The 20,379-nt window shown below is 41.1% G+C and overlaps 1 protein-coding gene across 3 annotated transcripts in view; it reads right to left on the reverse strand.

Annotated features, from left to right (window-relative positions):
- Window positions 1–4,480: 4,480 nt before the first annotated feature.
- The window catches only part of UNC79 (unc-79 homolog, NALCN channel complex subunit), a 216,357-nt gene continuing 200,458 nt past the window's right edge, over window positions 4,481–20,379 (reverse strand). For all 3 annotated transcript variants that reach the window (XM_065871451.1, XM_065871450.1, XM_065871452.1), the window contains 5 exons: window positions 19,450–19,636; window positions 17,677–17,874; window positions 15,540–15,617; window positions 6,322–6,363; window positions 4,481–4,681 (listed from right to left, as the gene is read on the reverse strand). In XM_065871451.1, the coding sequence (XP_065727523.1) occupies window positions 4,481–4,681; window positions 6,322–6,363; window positions 15,540–15,617; window positions 17,677–17,874; window positions 19,450–19,636 (706 nt within the window). The remainder of the gene's footprint in view (window positions 4,682–6,321; window positions 6,364–15,539; window positions 15,618–17,676; window positions 17,875–19,449; window positions 19,637–20,379) is intronic.

A 20,379-nucleotide genomic window follows, 5' to 3' on the forward strand; every position in this document is an offset into this window, starting at 1 on the left:
GTGATTTAATTTGTGAGCTATAATTTTTTGGCAAATAAATGAATTCCCAAAGTAAAGGAGAAAATGCCTTTGTCAGGTGAAGTGACAGTGGCTCAATGGAAATTTATTATAGATGATTAATAAACAGAGAAACCAACAAGACTGAGCTTCCTCCAAAAGAGCCCTCAGATTGCTTTATCCCATGCTCTTGGCACATTTTAGCCAAGAGGCCAGAATCAAAGAAAGGGAGAGAGAAATTAACATTTACTGAGTGAAGCTCTGATGGAGTCAGTTGGCCTTCCGGTCCTAATGCTACTACTGCCAGCTTGACCTTGGATGAGTCATTTAACTTCTGGGCTTCAGTTGCCTCACCTGAAGTGTGGGAATATTAACGGGGAAGAGAGGGCTAAGAGAAGTAAAGATAATGTTTGTGAAGTGCTCAACACCTAGTAGATACTCAGTAAACGGTGGCTCTGTTGTTTCACTTGAACCCCCTTCAAAAGAGGCTCACTGCTGTCAGTGGAAGGAACTGGCCAGCCTCTTACTGATAACACTTCCTCTCCCAGAGGGTTTGACTCATAAAAACATAGTTTGGTTCCATTCCATTGAGTTCCAACCACTCCCTTCATTCTTCTTAAGACCATTACTGTTAAAACACCCGATCTGCCCAAAATACATAGTTTCAAATTAATTCTATTAAAGAGGTATATTAAATGATCTGCATTGTCCGATTAATGCCAGAAGCCCTTGAGTCCCAGCTCACGAAAGAGTCTTGGTGAATAACCCATCTTCTCTGATCCAATCCAACTTTATTTGTCCTGTGGTAGCTTGGAAATGGAGACGAAGTTGCTGAGGTCACTTGGCCTCAGATGAGACTTAGGGAAGAGAGTTGCTGAAAATATCCCATTGTCAGGCAGAATGACACACGTGTAAAGAATGGCATACAATGAAGACTGGACACCCTTGGTTAATGAGCGCGTTTCAGCTCCCATGGGTCTTGTAGGTCTTGCTTCTGAGGGACTGGCTGAAGGAAAAACCAGATGAGCCTGCAGCTGGGAGCTGTCCCCTCGTCTGGTCTTCCTAAGGTGGCACAGGTTTCCTCGGAGGTCCACAGAGTCTGGTACAGTCTCCCAAGCACCACCTCAGTCCTCCACTCGTTTGTGCTTTCCATCTCCCCAGGGAGATGCGTAGACAGCTCCATTTTACAGATAAGGCAAAACAGAGGTCCAGAGAGATTTAATAACGTGTCCAAGGTCACCCAACTAGTAAGAGGCATGCTCACTGCAAAACAGTCGTGGAATCTACGCATTTGCAGATTCTGGCCCATTCTACCCTTGGGAATCTCAGAATGTTCTGTCCACATCCTGGAACCCGTAGGATTCCGTGAGGGAAGGAAAACTGAATTTATTTATTGGCTCTTCTCCAAGCCAATAATCAGACCTGGCCAGATCTGGATTGGAGTCTCTCTGCCCTCTCTGCTGCTGTCAGAGCTGTCACCCGGGGCTGGACTGTGGGGTAGCAGGAGTCTATATGGACCGTGGTTGAGAGCACAGTCCCTGGCGTCAGACAACCTGGGGTCATGTTCCGGCTCTGCCTCTTACTAGCCGTAGACCTTGGGCAAGGAGCTATACTTCTCTAGGCTTTAACGTGAGAATAAAAACAGTAACCGATAACTTTTATTGAGGGCTTACCATGTGCCCGGCATTGCTTTAAGCTCTCTCCTTGCATTCTTTATTTCGTCATCTCAACAACCCTATGAGGTAGAATGTGTCACTGTCCACATTTTACAGATGAGGAAACACTAGTAATGCAACTTCAAAAACCCTGAGGCTTTGGGGAAAATATACCCATGCAAGGGTTCAACTCAGTGCTCCTCGGTGGCCTTCACCTAGGCCAGAGGTCAGGAGACTTTTTCTGTAAAGGGCCAGATGGTAAATGTTTTAGGCTTTCAGGACTATTCAGTCTCCTTCATGACCCTTCAGCTCTGCCGTTGTAGCACAAACACAGCCAGAGACAATGTGTAAATGGCTGGTGTGGTTGTGTTCTAGTAGATTTTTTACAAAAACAGGCAGTGGGCTGCAGTTGTCTGACACCTGACCTAGGCGAATGGCTTCTCCTCTTCCTTGTAAGGACAAATCCTGCTAAACTTCCATCTGTCCCTTCTTTTCCTGGCTTTTTTCTTCTAAGTGCCTGAGCCCCACTTGCTGGAGAGGCTACCACAATGACATAACAAAAGAAGATGAGGATACTGGGTAATGAAGTGGGCAGGGGGGAGTGAGTGTAAGCCAGAGAAGCCTGCTGATCTCTAACAGCCAATGAAGTGGCAGGGTCCCAGCAGGGGCAGTATTTTGGTCAAGCTGGTAGGAAAACTGGTCCCACAGTTCTGAGGGGCAAGGAGGGAGACCTGCCTGGATGGGACCAAGGACCCAGGTTGTGACTGGGGTAAAGGAAACAGGTCCAGATAGCAGGAAGCATTAGAGGTGACCCAGTCAAGAGGGCTGAGCTAAAGGGTCATCTCCAGCCGTTGGGGGGATGCAAATACAAAGGGAAATTGAGGCAGAAGTTCATTCAAGGAACTGGGCAAAGAAGATGGAGAAGAAGCTGTGGATGACTCTGGACCTTGTCTACTGGTAGAATAGGGCCACCAAGATCCTGGCCACCTGTGGCAGGGTGGGCTCAGGACCACTAAAGAGCTGGGCCTACAGCTGAGCCCAGATGGGGAAGTCAGTTAAACCCCCAGGGAGAGCAGCCAGGGCCTCCTGCTCCAGCCTGTGCCTGTAACCCCCCCTAGGAATCCCTGCATAAAAAAGAGAAAGTCACAATTTAGCCCTTGCTGAGCCCACTGGGTAGCTCAAGAAAGACCTGCTGCTTAATCAAATCCGTTCCATTCAATAGACACTAATTAAACACGTATTATGAGCCAAACCCTGGGGATACAGAGACGGGACATATCCTCAAAGCCGTCACAGTTTACACGCGAGATAAGTACATGCGCAACTTTTCATCATACAAGACACAGAAGCGTAACCAAGCACGACTGGGACAGAGGAGAATTCTGATTATGGAAAGGGGAAGGCCTTTCCAAAGAGTTCGTTGGCAAAATATGAAGAAGAATCATTTCTGTACTCTTACTATAAGGACCTATTGGTTCCCCACAAGTTTTCATAAGAATGGAGATCTGCCACCCTGTCTTTCTAGAACTCATGTGAAATACTTAACATTTGAGGACTTGTTTTCCCCTGAGAAGCATTAAGATATCAGACTTCCCAGAAGAAGAGAGAAGCTTCTTTAAAACCAACATAAAAAAAAAAAAAAAAGTCTCATGCCCTCAAAGTCCCTCCTAGAGAATGGACTTCAAATAAATTGTGTATTTCTCTCACCAAATGACCTTAAAGAAAGCCTTTTCCTCTTAAAATTGTACTTAGCCTTAATGGGAGTTAGAAGTTTTAAAAGTTTAGAAGAAATGGTGGTCAGGAACTGAACTCTAGCTCTATAAACTGATTTTAAAAAACCCCAGGCTCACAAAGATAATAAAAAATGCATTTAATAGCATGTCAATATACAGCTTAAATGTATATTAAGTCTTCTTTTAGTCAGTGCATTACAGGGATAGAGAAGAGAAATATCATTTGTGAATGCACAGTCAAATGTTAAATATAAGTGCTGATAAATCTTGGTGCTCTTACACTATTAAAATTCCGTTTTATGAAACATAGCTCCAGGTGCAGTGTTCTGTGCCAGCGTGGGGAATCGTCTGGTCCAGTATGCAATCTACAGTTTTAAATTGAATTGTATACAAGTATTAACAAAAGAATAAAATTTATTATTCACAAAACTAAAGTGGTTGTCATAAAGCTTACAAGAAAGTACAGCCTAGGACTAATGAGTTGAAAAACTAGTTTTAAAAATAATAAAACTTACTGGACAGTCCTGGAAAATGATATTATAAAACAAAGAAAACAGTTGGCACAGTTTAACCACCTAATTTCTAAGTGCACTTTGTAATGGTCCTTGCAAGCTGCCACTTTTCCCAGGATAATGACAAAAAGCTTCAGTCAAGTGTCACTGGCTTATGGTGACGGGGTTTTTTTATTGCATTGCCAAGAGTGGATTTTAAGAAAAAACACTACAAAGGTTTCAAAAACCCTATTTATTCTCTATCATCAAAAATAGCAACAGGGGGACTTATACAACTTTTCTGTGAGTACCCACCAGTCTATTTTTTTTTCTTAAAAAAAATAGAAGTTAGTTAAAGAAAAATGATTTGGTTTTTAAAAAATAATGTAAGGAAACACTTAATCGGATAGCCCAAGGAGTCATCAGAAATGTGTAGCAAGAAAGCTTCATTTTGGCCCTCTCCGGCCTTTGCACGTCTTTTACTAAACTAGAAAGAGAATGTACAGTACCAATATGTTCCCCAACCTGCTTGGATCGAATTGTTTTGTTTTGAAACCCATTATTGCTAAACCAGAGTGTTGACACTGAGAGCCGAGGAGTCCGCTCATAGAGGATAAAATTGAGAGGCTGCTTCTGAGGACTGGATCTCCACCTGGGCCATTTTGAACTGGGTGCACTGCAGCCACTTGCGCAGGGCCGCCAGGCTGGCACTGCTCTGGGTGGAGCCCGGCAGCGTCCTGAGGCTGTGGTGGTTCACGTTGTTCTGAATGGCCTGGAGGCGAAGCTGGAGTCCCGCAGATAAGTGCTGTAAGAGAGGGCAAGACGGTAGTTTAGTTTTTTTCCTGCTCGGGTTCCTGTCAACCCAGGGAGTGCCGGCCTGGACTTCTTCTGCAGGCAGAAGAACTTACACGTGGCACGGGAGCTGTCTGGCCTGAAGAAGGCCAACTCTCAAATTTGGGGAGGGCTCAGGGCAGAGGGCGTGGGCCGGTGCCATGTTCTTAGAGCCCACCTGGCCCAAATCCATCCAAATAACGCCCCTCCCATCTCGACTTATTCTTTGTAACACCAGTGCAGGGGCTGACACTTAGACTTGTCCCCCGAGAGCTGTTTGCTATGTGGGCCTGGTGTCGCGGGCTATGTTGCCAGGCTCCCTGGGTTCAGATCCTCGGTCCTCTGTAAACAACTTGGGGAACGAGGTTTTTTCGGTCTGTGTTTGGATTGTCTCATGGGCAAAGTGGGGATAGTAGCACTCACCTGACGGGGTTATTGTCAGGTTAAGTGATTTAACAGAGGGGTCAGAACAGAAGCCGGCACGTAGGAAGGGCTCAGGACATTTTCATCATGATTACAGTCTCTCTGTTCTCACGTTCATGCACATACACACGAAGGAGCTAGGTTGTAAGCTTTTCTTATTCTTCTTAGCTTTCCGTGAAGTTCTGTTGGCCTCCACTTAGCACTCTGGGCAGTGTCAAATTGCCACAGCCAAGCAGGGGGAGGGCAGTTTGGAATGCCTCGGGGTGAAAGCCCAAGCAGTTTTCACAACAGAAGCTAGTGGTGCAATGAGGTTTTCAGCAAAGCCATTGGCCCTACCGGTGGCCACAAACAGCAGCTAGGCCGTGAACCAGTACTCAAAGCCTGTGGGCACTGCTGACAGCTGTATATCTCTCTTGGTATCCCTTGAAGTCACCTCCCTTCCTTCCACGAGCATCCCTCCCCAACTCTGGGAGGAAATCCAGCAACAAGGCTTCCATCTTCTCCCCCTCCTTCCTGACACTCCCAGTGCCTTAGACGGGACCCAGTTTGGGATAGAGAGGGTGGTGAGCTTTGCCATCTTAATGTTAAGCCCCAGTAACTAGATTTACAGCCATGGAGTATGTCTGGCCCTGCAGTGACAATGCGTCACTCAAGGCGGGGCCTGGTAGTGGGAACTACGTTCTGTCTCCCCCTCCCTGGCTGTGGCACCCTGTCCAAGTTACTCTTCCTTCCGCTCCTATGTTTCCTCTTAAATAGAATGAGAGGGGGAGTGGGCAGGTCCCTTCTAGTTCAATTCTGTCATTCACTGAATGTTATCCTCTCTTAATAGAATTCTTCCCATCATAAAAAGTCAGTCCTAGTGGCCAGGAAATAGCACCAGACATGTCTGGGACCGGATCCCATGGGTATCCTCTGAAGGTACAGTAGCTTTTCAGCCTGTGTTCTAGTCAGTAGCAGAGCCTCGCCCAGACTCTGGGATCCTCCCCCTCCCCCTTCAATCAACGATGAGTAGGACAGCGGCTCCTGCTGTCACCTCGGCCCACAGGCCCCCTACCTGTCCCGCAGGGTCTCCTGCATTATCAGCCCCCAGAGAGCAGGAACAGGTAATGAGTGGCGCATTGTGGAGCCCTGTGAATGTTATGAGCGTCTCTGGAGGGAACTGAGCTTCCAGTCCACCCGGGGGTGACTTACCTTGACATTTGACTGAATCATTGGTAACCACATAGGTATCAGCTGTATGGAGAAACACAGAAGGCCCGTTATTACTGTTCTCCGTTCTCCCACATAAGCTCCGCTTACTGCCTGGCAAAGCAAGGCGCACGGAATCCCTTTAACATCACAAAAGGATGTGGGCCTCCGCTACAGAGTTCCCCCGCTATCAGACAAACGTCTCTCTGAGGCCAAACCCTGCTGAGCTGGTGGCATTTGGAGGTTAATAAGCGCCCCATGAGTGCCTGAAACACACACGGTAAATGACTGATTGTCTCTTGAAAGCTACCAAGCATGGGAAATTAAATCTGTATTTATTTAATTAAATCCTCTCTTTCTTGAAATAGAATTTCCTCCACGGGATCTTTAGAACTGAGTCTCCAAGTAGCATGGCGAAGCTCTCTGCCTGTGGTCGTTAAGAAAAGATCACTGGGAAGTGGTTAAAATGCTTAAGTGATGGACAAAGACAAGCCCTGAAGTTGCCTGGCTGTGATCTGGGAGACGAGACACAGCAGGAGTGAGTGCAGGCCGGGGTTTCAGCAGTGTGGGTGCACGGGCAGGCGAGCAGCGGGTCCCTGCTCCAGCCGGGAGCAAGGCTCTCAAATCCTGGGCATCTGGGGAGCCCTGCCCCTCCGCTGCCTCTGATTTGCCCTGAGACGCTTCCTAGGAGGTCACAGGTGCCCCGCCCGAGCTCCCCCAGCAGCGGCTCTCCTCTGTCCGCTTTGGTCTCTCGCCACACTTCAGCCCTTCCAAACGCAAGTGTTGACTTGTGTTCGTGGCCTCATAAATCCGGACGTCAGGGACAGAATACATTTCCCAAAGTGTATTCCACAGAACTCCAGTTGGGTGGGATTTAAATGGGGAAGGGGGGCTATGATCTAATAAGTCTGGAAATATTAGTTTCTTTCAGGACTGTTCAGATCTTTAATATGCTCAAATGCATCATATCATTTCAGTCCACGCTCCTTCTCACTCAACTCCAATAGAGTTGATATGGATTGCACTGTGTCCTCTCATATAGCCGTTGTAGTCCTTGCCCACAGCCTCAGATGGGACCTTATTTGGAAATGGGGTCATTGAAGATGTAGCGAGTCAGGATGAGGTCACTCTGGAGCAGTGGGGACCCCTAATCCAATATGACTGGTGTTCTTATAGCAAGGGGGAATTTGGACACAGATAGGTACACAGGGAGAGCGGTTCATGAAGGTGAAGCAGAGATCTACAAGCCGAGGAACGCCAAAGATGGCCAGCAAACCCCCAGGAGCCAGGGGAGAGGCTGGGACAGATGCTCCCTCACAGCCTCAGAAGGAATCAATTCTGCCATCACCTTGATCTCATAACTTCTTGCCTCCAGAACCATGAGACAATCCATTTCTGTTACTTGAGTCAGTCACCCAATCTGCAGTGTTCGGCGGCCTAGCGATCTAATACAAGGGCACTCAAGGAAGCAGAGCCCAGAGGCGGGAGTGTGCGGAGAGGTGAGGAAGCAGTGGGGGTTCACGTGATGCTGAAGGGTGAGGTTCTTAGCACAGGGTCATGAAAAGCAAGTTTAGAAAAGCAGAGTGAGGCCTCTTGATGTTTGGCCTTGATGTTTGGGAAATACCTGAACTGACCTCTTGTTAAGAATCCTGAGGGATGGGGAGGTGGGTTGAGACCAGGGAACACTGAGTACTCTGCCCCTGGGTGGGCATCTTTCCCAGGGTTGCCCCAGGGGCTAAGGGCCTTTATGAGGCAAACAAGGGGAATACTGAGGCTGATTTTAGAAGTGCTTTTGTTATTTCCCCACTGATGTAACACAAGACCATAAGATTCTAAATATACCTGCAAGGTGCCTTCAGGTTTGTGATTTACCAACCTGACTGAAGGCATCAGGTTAAAGTTCATCGTGAAGGACAGCATTATACAATCCAGCAGTCATCCTATTTCAGGAATGCTAATTTGACTGTTTTGAATAACGGTTCATTTCAGTATCCTTTTGCTAGTGGCTCCTACAAAGCTGTCAGTAAGAATTAGATGTAATTTATTCTGGGCACTGTAATGTTATAATAAAATTGGTTGTATTTTTTCTTCTCCAAAAACAATATCCAGAAAACTGAAGGACACTTTAAAAAATATGTTTTTCATCAAAATCAAAGGGATACTTTTCCTCTTATCTTGGTTTATGTTATGGGATAAATTGAAGACTTCCTGCTCAGTTGGACTATATTCATTTCACTCCATGCTTTTTCCAGCCCTCAAAATAAAATTAGTCACGAAACTTTCTCTTTCACCCAAGATGGAGTAACAAAGACCAGATTTACAATCCTGCCTAAAACAAAACTAAAATTCCAGATGAAGGGTAATGAAACAATGATTTTCAGACATTAAGTATCAGCAATGCAGGACAGGGATCACTGAGGGAGAGGAAACAAACAAGGTGACCCCTACAGTTATCCTAGCTCACTGCCTAGACAGTGTTTTCAGGCAGTAGCACAGGGAGAAGGAACCCAGGTAGAGTCTGGTGGTCTTCCTGAGGTGAGGAGATGGAGCCGGCAGTCCAGGGAGGCCAAGGGAGCTAGAGTTTGTGAGGCAGAGTAGTGGAAAGGAGAGAGCTGGAGAGAGAGAGAGAGAGCGCTAACTCTCTGAAGATCTGTAAAGGGTTCCCCTTGAGTCTTCAGCTCAATACTGACCAGTATACACATGTGAGAAAATTATCCAAGGCTGAAGAAAAAATAACCTAAAAAGATTAGAGGGAAGAATCCCTGGTAATCACATAGCAATAGTTTGTGTTTCCACTAGTTATAGTGGAAAAATCTTGCAAATCATAGAACACCAAGTAGAGTACTCAGGATATTACCTTACCAGTGAAGAAATAGTAGCCCTAGACAAACTGCTGCTCCGATCCTACCTAACAAAGCTTAACACCAAGTTTCAAAGGCATAAAACTGTTTCTAAGTAATTTAACTATGGCATAGAGTACAGCTCAAGAATGCTTGTAGGAATAAAAAAATATCTAGCACCCAAAAAAGTCAAATTCAAAATGTCAAGAATCCAATAAAAAATTACCAGACATGCTAAGAAGCAGGAAAATGTGATCCATAATGAGAAGAAAACTCAAGTAACTAGAAAAGACCCCGAAATGACACAGAGAACAGAACCGGTAAACAAGGACATTAAAACAGTTATTACAACTATATTCAATACGGTCAAGAAGGTAGAGGAAATACTGAGTATGTTAAATAGAGGTACGCAAGAAAATCTTAAAGAAACAATAGCTGATACTTTTCCAGATATAATGAAAACTATAAATTCACAGATCCAAGAAAGTCAACAAAATCAAGAACAAGAAATATGAAGAAAACTACACCAAGGCATATCATCATCAAATCGCTTAGCAACAATGGTAAAGAAAAAATCTTCAGAGCAGCCTGAGAAAAAAGACCTATCATATACAGAAGAAAAAAAATAAGAATGACAAAGATTTCTTCTCAGAAACAATGGAAGCAAAAAGACAGTGATTGAATAGCATCCTCAAAATACTAGGGGGAAAAAACTTTGAACCTAGAATTCAATAACCACTGAAAATAGCTTTCAAATATGAAGGCAAAGTAAAGACTTTCTCAGACATACGAAAGCTGAAGGAATTAAGCTTCAGTAGACCTACGTGAGAAGTTGTAAAGAAAGTCCTTTGGGCAGAAGGAAGATGGAGGTTTAATTCTACAGAAAGGAATGAAGAAAACTGAAAAATGTAAATATGGCAAAAACAGAAAATATAAAACAAAATTTAAATTGCTTTGAGAGATAATTGGTTAAAGCAAAAAAAATTATGGTTTGGTTTATAACATATGTAGGAGTAAAATGGATGACAATCATAGCACAAAGTCTGGAAATGGAAGTATACTGTTGTACATTCTCATACTATACATGAAGTGGTACATTATTACTTGAAGGCAGATTGTGTTAAGTTAAAAATGTTGACTATAAACTCTTAAGTCAACCACTAAAACAACAACAGCTAAGACATATAGCTAATAAGATAACTGAAAAACACATTTAAATAACCCACGGGTCAAAGAAGTCAAAAGGGAAATTAGAAAGTATTTTGAACTGAATGGAAATGAGAGTATATCAAAATTCAGAGGAATACAGCCAAAGCAGTACTTAGGAGGAAATTCAGAAAACCAAACACTGACAGCTGAATAGAAAAAGGTTCTCAAATTAATGACCTCAGCTTCCACCTTAAGAATCTAGACCAAAAAGTGGAAACTGTATCCAAAATTTAATCATTAAAAACTCAATTAGTCAAAAAGAAGGTAGAAAAAGAGGGAATAAAGGACAAAGAACAGATGGGAAATAAAGAAAACAAATAGCAAGGTATTTTAAGCCAAATGATATCACAAAACACATGAAATGAAAATGGTTTAAAAATCCCAATTAAAAGGGATTGTCAGATTGGATTTTTAAAAAAGCCCAATACCCAACTACATGCTGCCTATAAGAAATATACTTTAAATAAAAAGACACAAATAGGTTAAAAGGCTAGAAAAAGATATACCATACTAATACTAGTCAAAAGAAAGCTGGACTGCCTTTATTATTACCAAAGAATATTATCGAGGATAAAGAGAACCATTTCATAATTTCAATTCATTAAGAAGATATAACAATCCTAAACATTTATACACCTAATAATAGCTTCGTAATATGTGAAACAAAAACTGGTATACCTGAAAAGATAAATTAGGGAGATATTTCAATACCCCTTTTCAATAACTGATAGACTAAGTGGATAGAAAAAGAAGGAAGGACATGAAAAAATTGAAAAATACTATCAACAAGCTTGAAGCAACTGACATAGGAAACTATATTCAACAACAGCAGAAGACATATTCTTTTCTAGTACACACAGCATTTACCAAGATAGACAATATCCTAAACAAGACTCAATAAATTTAAAATGAGTCAAATTATACGAAGTATTGATATTTTCTCTGATGATAACGGGATTGGATTAAAAATCCATAACAGAAAATCTCTAGAAAAGCCTCAAATATTTGGAAACTAAATTATTGCCTCTAAATAAGCAATGGGTCAAAAAGGAAAGCAAAAGGGAAGATAGAAAGTATTCTGAACTGAACGAAAACGAGAACAGAACTACCAAATTGTAGGATGCTGCTAAACCAGTGCTTAGATGGAAATCTTAATCACTTATGTTATAAAAGAAAAAAATCTCAAATCAGTGAATTCCACTTCCACCTTAAGAAACAAGAAAAAGAAGAGCAAATTAAATTGGAAGTCAACAGAAGAAAGAAACTGATAAAGAACAGAAATCAATGAAACAAAAACTACAGAAAAAAATCTATGAAAACCAACCAAAAGCTGGTTATTGTTGTCATTGTTTTAAATCAAAAGCTCACTAAAACTGATAAACCTTTAACCAGATTGATCAGAAAAATAAAAGTGGGATCACAAATCGCCATTATCAGGAATGAAAGAGGTAGCATAACTACTGATCCTACAAATAGTAAAAGTATAATAAGGGAATATTATGAGTAACTTCATGCCAATAACATCAACTATTTTGATGAAATGGACAAATTCTTTGAAAGACACACTGTCAAAGATCACTCAAGAATAAGCAGATAACTTAAATAGCCCTGTATCTATTAAAGAAATTGGATCTGTAGTGTAACACCCTCCTGCAAAGAAAATTCCAAGCCCAAGCAGTTCCACTGGTGAATTTGACCAAATATTTAAGGAGAAAAAAAAATACCAAACATATATTAACTTTTCCAGAAAATGGAAAAGAAAGGAATACTTCCTGACTTACTCTATAAGGCCATCATTACCCTGATACCAAAACCAAAAATAGTTATTACAAGAAAAGAAAATTACAGTCCAATATCCCTCATAAACACTGATGCAAAAAAATTATTTTATAGTGTTAGCAAATAGAATTCAGCAATACATAAAAGAATAATACTTCAAGACCAAGTGGTTTGTCCCAGGAATATAAGGTTGGTTTAACATTCAAAAATCAATCCATGAATCTCACTGTTAATAGTCAAAAAAGAAAAATCAAATGACCATCTCAATAAATGTAGAAAAAGCATTTGACAAATCCTACATCTATTCCTGACAAAAATTCTTAGCAGACTAGGAATAGAAGAGACCCTTAATCAATCTGACAAAGGGTATCTATGAAAAACTAACAGCTAACATTTATATTTAATGAATGCTTTCTTCCTAAGATCAGGAACAAGACAAGGTTTCCAACCCTCATGACTTCTATTCAACTTGTATTAGAGGATCTAGCCAGAGCAATGAGACAAGAAAAAGAAATTAAAAGTATAAAAATTCAAAAGAAAGAAAGAAAACTGCTTCTACTTGCACATGACATAATTGTCTACGGAGAAAACCTGATGAAAGCTACAAGAAAGCTACTAGAACTAATAAATGAGTTTAACAGATTGCAGGGTATAAAGGCATAAATCAGTTATATTTCTAAATACTAACAATAAAATACCAAAAATTTAAATATAAAAAACCATACTATTTATAATACTATAAAATTACTATATGCTTAGGAATAAATTTGATAAAATATTCTAGTCCTGTATATGGAAAACTATAAATATTGCTGAAAAAAATTAACAAAGACATAAATAAATAGAGTGGTATACTCTGTTCAAAGATTGGAAGACTCGATATTGTTAACATCTCAATTCTCCTTAAAGTGATGTATACATCAGTGCAACCCACATTCCCAGCATGCTTTTCGTAGTAATTGACAAGTTGATTTTTAAATGTATCTAGAATGCAACGGACCTAAAATAGCCAAAACAACTTTGAAATAGGTGTAGAAATTTAGAGGAGTAACACTACATGATTTCAAGGCATATTAGAAAGCTATAGTAACCTAGACAGTGTGGTACAAAGGTAGACAAACAGATCAATAGAAATGAATTGAGTATCCATTAATAGAACCATACCATGAATGGTCAATTGATTTTTGACAAAAGTGCAAAGGCAATTCAATGGATAGAATTTTTCACAAACAATCCTAGAATAATTGGATATCCACACACATAAAAAGTACCTCAATCCATACCACACACATCCACAAAAGTTAACTCAAAATGGATCATAGATATAAACTAACATCTAGAAGAAAACATATATAATATCTAGAAGAAAACACAAAGAAAACTCTTTGTGATCTTGGATGAGGCAAAGATTTTCTTAAATACAACATCAAAAGCATGATTCATAAAAGAAAAATTTGATAAATGGTATTTCATCAAAATTAAGACTTTCTGCTCTTCACAAGTCACTGTGAAGACAATGAGAAGACAAACACAGAAAAAAAGTCTTTGCAAATGACATATCTGATAAAGGACTTGTATCTGAAAATTCAATAATAAGAAAAAAACCAACTTGATTTTTAAAATGGGCAAATAATTTTAATAGACATTTTACCATGCAGATATATGGATAGCAAATAAGCACATGAAAAGATGTTGAGCATCATTTGTCAACAGGAAAATGCAATTCTGCAGTACACAGTTCTTAGAATGACTAAAACTAAAGATTAACTACATTAAGTATTGATGAAGATGTGTAGGCACTGGAACGCATACTGCTGGCGTGAATGTAACAGGGTACAATCACTTTGGAAAACAGTTTGCCAATTTCTTTAAAAGTTATACACATATCATACAGCCTAGCAATTCCACTCCTTGGTGTTTATCCAACACACCTGAAAGCCTATAGCTACACAAAGACTTGTGTATGTATATTCATAACAGCTTTATTTGTAATAGCCTCAAACTTTGGAAACAGCTCAGATGTCCATTAATTGATGAATGGATAAACAAAATGTGTTATATCCATATAATAGATACTACTCAGAAATAAAATAATCTACTGATACATGTAACGTGGATTAATGGTAATATAATTATTCTGAGTGAAGGAAGGCAGAGAAGAGCATAACTACTGTATGAATCTATTTATATGAAATTCTAGAAAATGCAAACTAAGCTAGTATGACAGAAAGCAGATCAGCAGGTGCCTGGCGATGAGGAAGTGGGGCACAGGAAGTGGTGGAACAGAGACTAACCAATGTGTATGAGAAAACTTTAGCTGGGGAGGACAATATTCATTATCTTGACTGTGGTGATGGATGGCTTCACAGGTGTAATATGTGTGATGTGAAGATATCAAATTGTACATTCTACATATGTAAAGTTTACTGTGTATAAATTATACTTCAATAAAGCTGTAAAAAACAAAATCAGGTATGATCACCCAAGTGTCAGTCATGTAGTTTCTCCCACAGTGTTGACTTTTGCTATTGACTGTCAAGCTAGATAAGCTATATCTATCCCTTTTTAACCAACCACCTTGCAGTTTTCTGGTAACAGTCAAGTTTTCCCTAAAAACATGCTGCTTTTCTTCAGCACTGTGTGAGTTAACTTTACAAATGTCCTTTGTTGAAGGGAGTCAACCAAGGAGTGAACTAGGAAGTTATAAGGTTCTAAACTGATGCAGTCTGTGGGTTGGGAGGGGGGAGGTGGGTGGTGATGGTGGCTGGGATAATGGAATATAGACATGGAAGGCAAAGAAGGAAGTGGTACAAGAAGAGGAAGGACAAAGAATCAGTGAAACAGAGAGGTGGAATGATAGGAAGGAAAGGAAAAAGAATGGAAATAAAAAGAGAAAGCGAGTGAGCAACCAGGTTCTCCTTTGTTCTTTTATCTTTTTATCACACTAGCATGTTTCTGATGTCCCTGGATAGAAAACAAATACCTGAATTACTTTCACACACTGTACAGTGGTTTAGAATAGTAATATTAGAAACAAAATTAATTTATCTTAGAGAAAAGTATCAGCTACCAAGTCAAACAATGACAGAGTATTTTCCTTGGTTGTCTGGATATCTTGCAAGGTGAGGCTCCACCAAACAATTTATATGACTCTAGGGTCATTTCCAGATCAATGTTTCTGGTACTATTTTAATTACTTATGTTGCATGCAATCATGGTGTGACATACTGAACCCAGCTAGGGTTGTTATATGAGCCCGATTCCTCCAGCCCCAACTTTGAATGTGAAAATTAAATCAGTTTTATTTTCCTCTTCAGAAGGTACGTTCAAAATAAATCCACATTTGTTTTTAGAAGCAAGAAATGGTCTATAGAAATCATAAGATTTTCCTACCTTGACAAAAATTGTTGAATTGCATTCTTGCAATGCCTCCATTAAACTAATCACATGGAGACACACCATTTCTACCATCTGAAACAACAAACAGGAAAATCAATTCCACTCAAGGTGATACGGAAACAGTCTGCAGCCGCATGCCCTGTGCCCAAGAGGACATTCTGCACAACAGCCGGAGGGGACCGGGGTACTTATTCCTCTCTAAAACTTCAACCAGAAACTGAATTTTATAGGCTGCAGAGGTTTCCTCATGCCATGCCTTCCTCATCTAACTTGGGGCTGCCAGTGAATTCAGGTATCAATCTCTCTAATCCGCACCACACTGCGATTCACACCAGAGGATAAACGGTTTCTGCTTCCTTCATTTCCAGCTGCAGAACTCTTGGGCTTGGGTCTTTTCTCCATCTTGATCGATCCTTTCTCCACAGTTTCTTCACTTGGAGCGGCTGTTTCATTTATTGCACCATCTGTGTTTGAGGCTTTATTCTCCGTGGAACAAGGCGGTCATATTTACGACAGTTTAAAAATACCATAGAAATGATATCCCTCATCAGAAATCCCTGTGGCTAGATTTTAAACACTCCAGGGGGGATTTTACCAGACTGGCTTATGTAGTTTAACAAAATTTTCAGAATTTAAAATTAATTCAAATTCATTTGTAACGCCATTTGTACAAGATTCACCAGTAACAAATTCATTTCCAACATTTGAATATTAAGAGACCTTTGGAGGAGAGGTATTAATGGTATCAAAAAACGAGTGGCAGTAGAAGGAAACTCTGAATCTCTAGTTTAAATTTAAGGTCCCAGTTTCATCGTCTGTAAAAGAGCAGAATAGAATACTTGACCTCCAAGTGCTTCTTCAGTCCCAGACTCTATGATCTAATAAATGGAATTATCTATGCGGTGGTCAGAACTGTCGGTGTACCCTAAAGTTTTCACATAAATTTCCTTTAAGTTGAATTAAAACACCTCTCTCCCTACAGAACTGCCTTATAATATCTGCTTCTCTAAAGAAAAGAAAGTGCTTCCCTAAAGGAAAAATATAATTCCCCTTTCCAATTACAACAAAAAGAAAATGTTTCTTAGACTAATATTCAATCAGTCAAAACCATTGCAGAATGCATTGGTGGACAGTGAATTACTGGGTTTCTGGGCACATTGGAATCATCATTATGGCATTCTTCCAGGCCCCCTGCCCTTCACAGATAAGAATTCTACTGATGAAGCCCCCATAACCAAGACACTGGATGCTGCTTTCCCAGCTGAGAATCTTCCTCCAAAGTAGCAAACTGAACCAAAGGACTCCCTTGTAAATTCCTTCCATACACCCTCCAATCTTGACTCTATAGGACTCAGCTAAGCTTGTTCAATGAAGTGGGCTCATGCTATCCATACCTCAGCTATTTTCCAACAAGGTGAGCCATCCACATTAAAATGGAACTGGATTTGAAGATTGAGGAGCTTAGGTCCTCAGAGGGCAACTCAAAATGGTGAGACTCTTTTCAGCTTTGGGTCCTAAGTAGAATTAACACGTACAGTCAATATGCTCTTTTTTTTTTTTGGTACGTGGGCCTCTCACTGTTGTGGCCTCTCCCGTTGCGGAGCACAGGCTCCGGACGCGCAGGCTCAGCGGCCATGGCTCACGGGCCCAGCCGCTCCGCGGCATGTGGGATCTTCCCGGACCGGGGCACGAACCCGTGTACCCTGCATCGGCAGGCGGACTCTCAACCACTGTGCCACCAGGGGAGCCCCAATCTGCTCTTAAACACCACAAAGAGATGACTTAACTGGCTATGGTTTTTCCAAATTGCCTTAGAATCCAAAAATAATATAAATCTCCCTCCTCACTCTCTGACTTTATAGCATGAGACAACTCTTAAAGGTAGAAGTTTCACATAAATTTCCTTTGGCACTAGGCAGAGAAAACAAAAATGGTTTTTACTGAATTTATTTGTTTGCATTGTTTTTCATCAAAATTATTATGCAGGTAGAACACCCAGGTTATAACATAAAAATTCACCAATCCATTTATGTACTGTTACAACTGAAGTCTTTAAAAAAACATGTAATGTGAGGACTGAGAGTGGTTTTTGAGATTCTGTCCAAGAGGGGAAACTCATTTGTGAACTCACCACTTTGTTATGGGCCATCAGCTGAAGGATGCTGGGTGTCACCCTACTCCAAAATTCTAGTGCTGTCAGTATCGCTGTGAAGCTGAATTCATTCTGACTTTGAACATTTGTAGCTACAGCACTTTGTTCACAATATACGGTCCAGAGCTGAGCAAAGATAAATGCATGGAAAAGAGAACACATGTGCAACACGGAGGTCTGAAAAGGAAGAAAACAGGGAACCGTTACATGCTAGTGGGCTGTGGTGCTCCAAGGAGCCCTCTCCGCACGGCTTCAGCTTTCCAAGGAGCACAGCCAAGGTCATGTAATTCAAGTGATCCAAGGCTGGAGGAGTCGTCTCCAAGTTACAAACTCATGACTCATCACCTCCAAACAATCTGCTCTTCACTCAGTTAGTGGGAGTGCGCTTAGAGACCAAGCATCTTTTCAGAGAGAAGGCACCTTAGTTTGCGGAATAAATCTACCCTCCCCCTTGCCCTTTAATGAAACTGACGTTCCTATCCCTACACTAGATTGGGAAGAACAATCATTCTACCATTTTAGGGTGCTTGCTGATCTGTAACATGGAGATAACAGTACCCTCCTCAAAGAGCTGTAGTTAAGAGTAAATGAGGTGATATACATGAACGCCCTGCCCAGCACTTAATAATTATACTATTAGTCGTGACAGCAGTAACAGCAGAAGCAAAGATAGTATTCCTGACTAGTATAAGTACTGATAGTATTCCTAACTTGTATAAGTATCGATAGTATTCTTAACTAGTAGTAAGTACAGATAGTATTCCTAACTAGTAATGAGTACTGATTGAGTAAGCACCTACAATGTCGCAGGCACTGTGGTAAAGACTTTTTATAGATCACCTCCGTAATTCTCAAACCATTTCATCTATCTTACAGATGAAAACCTGGAGCTCAGAGAGGTTAAGTAACTTTTTCAATGTCACAGAATTACAAAGTACCATCATGAGGAATCAAACACAGACTGGGTTGAAATATTAGGAACTGACTGCCTAATTCCTTTTGCAAACATCATTCAGGTCATTTGGATGGGTGCCCTATTTGATTTCAGAATAAATCTACTGCAGGTCAGCTTGCCCTGGCCTAAATCCCAGCTGTTCCCAAACCCGCCGTGACCTCCTAGAATTTGCCTAAGCTCTGTGAGGGGACCTTGTCTCCTCATAACTGATTAGTACCAGTGTGTCTAGTTTGCTTGCATAGGTTCATGATTGATGCTTGCCCTGGACTGACTTTAATCCCTTAAGCACATCATCTGTCTCTACAATTTATAAGTTCCTCTGTGTAAGGGATTCCAACATATACTTTAGTGAGCTCCCAACTGGCCTTATTTTCATTTTTTATCTTCATGTATCTCTAGAGATTTAAGTTGAAAGGCAGTGCATAAAAAATTAGAGTGTAAATTATCCTCCTCTTCATATTTGGTTCTAAAAACTGATCACAGAATTTTTATTGTATTTCTATCCTTGTATTGCTCTTCATTATTTTGAGACAGACATGCCTAGGAAGCTAACTCTTGCTTGCCTCCATAATTTATCTTCATAAAAGTAAACCGAAAAACAATTTAGGGGGAAGGAAAGATAGTCTGGGAATTTGAACAACTTTAAATAAGGCATTAGCACAAAGTTGCTTTCCTAGCATCCACAGGAGGGCAAGTGATAAGATGCATTTTCTTCTCAGAAGAAACATAATTGGCTGATAAGGGTTTCCATTAGCAATTTTGATGCATATGGTTTTAATCTTGCAGAAATCACTTACCTTTGATTGCTCTGGAAATCCAATCAGGATAACAATAAGATGATCGGCAATATGGGAACCTGCATCCAGAGGTATTGGCAGGCAGGGAAAGGAGGCATTTGGACACACCGCATTATGAGTGAGGGAACCCAGAAGCAGCCAGGACAGCAGCCGGATGTGAGACACACACTCAATGAATTCTTTTGGTCTATTGGGGAGGAAGGAAGTGTTAGAGATGTTTTTGTGTTTTCGGTTTCGTTGGGTGCTTAACAAATGCTTATTGATGGAGGGGTTTAAAAGTGTGGTCTTGTAGGCAGTTACACGAAGTAAAACACCAAAGCAACAAAGGGAGAACAAAATGATAAATCTGGTTTTCTGGTTCTGCACTCTAACCCTGGATCTTAGCTTCTTGAGCAAAGAGCAGCCTTTGGCGACACAGGATTAAACATCATTCTTCCACAAACCTGGCTGCCATTCTGACGAGCTTCTCTTTCTAAACTCTTTCCTTTCTTCTCATTAGAAAGTTCTCGGATATCCCCACCAGAAGGGAAGGAATAGGAGAGGAGATAAAATACACAGCCACCCACATTCCTGTTCTCCAGTAATTTTCTCCCCCTGCCCCTCCCTACACCCCACTCCAAACCTTTCCTCTAGCCAGGAAGCTGCCCATGCAAGATGGCAGGTCAAGCGTGCTCCAAGGTCCCAAGTAAACTAGCCCACGGGCACCTCCCTCTTCTCAGCCCCCCTTATGGGCAGGGTCAGGGGCTCACACCTCCTTGAACTCTATTTCATCTCTGACGTAGATTCTGTTCAAGCTATAATCTAAGCTCCTTGAAGGCAGAAACTATGTAAGTGCACAAATAAATACCTATCAATTTACTTAACTAGTGGGAATTCAGAGTTAAAGTGATAGTTCTAAGCTCCAAGTTCTCATCATCCATCAGGATGACT

The sequence above is a fragment of the Phocoena phocoena genome, chromosome 2, assembly GCF_963924675.1.
Source record: "Phocoena phocoena chromosome 2, mPhoPho1.1, whole genome shotgun sequence".
NCBI classification, from domain to species: Eukaryota; Metazoa; Chordata; class Mammalia; order Artiodactyla; family Phocoenidae; genus Phocoena; species Phocoena phocoena.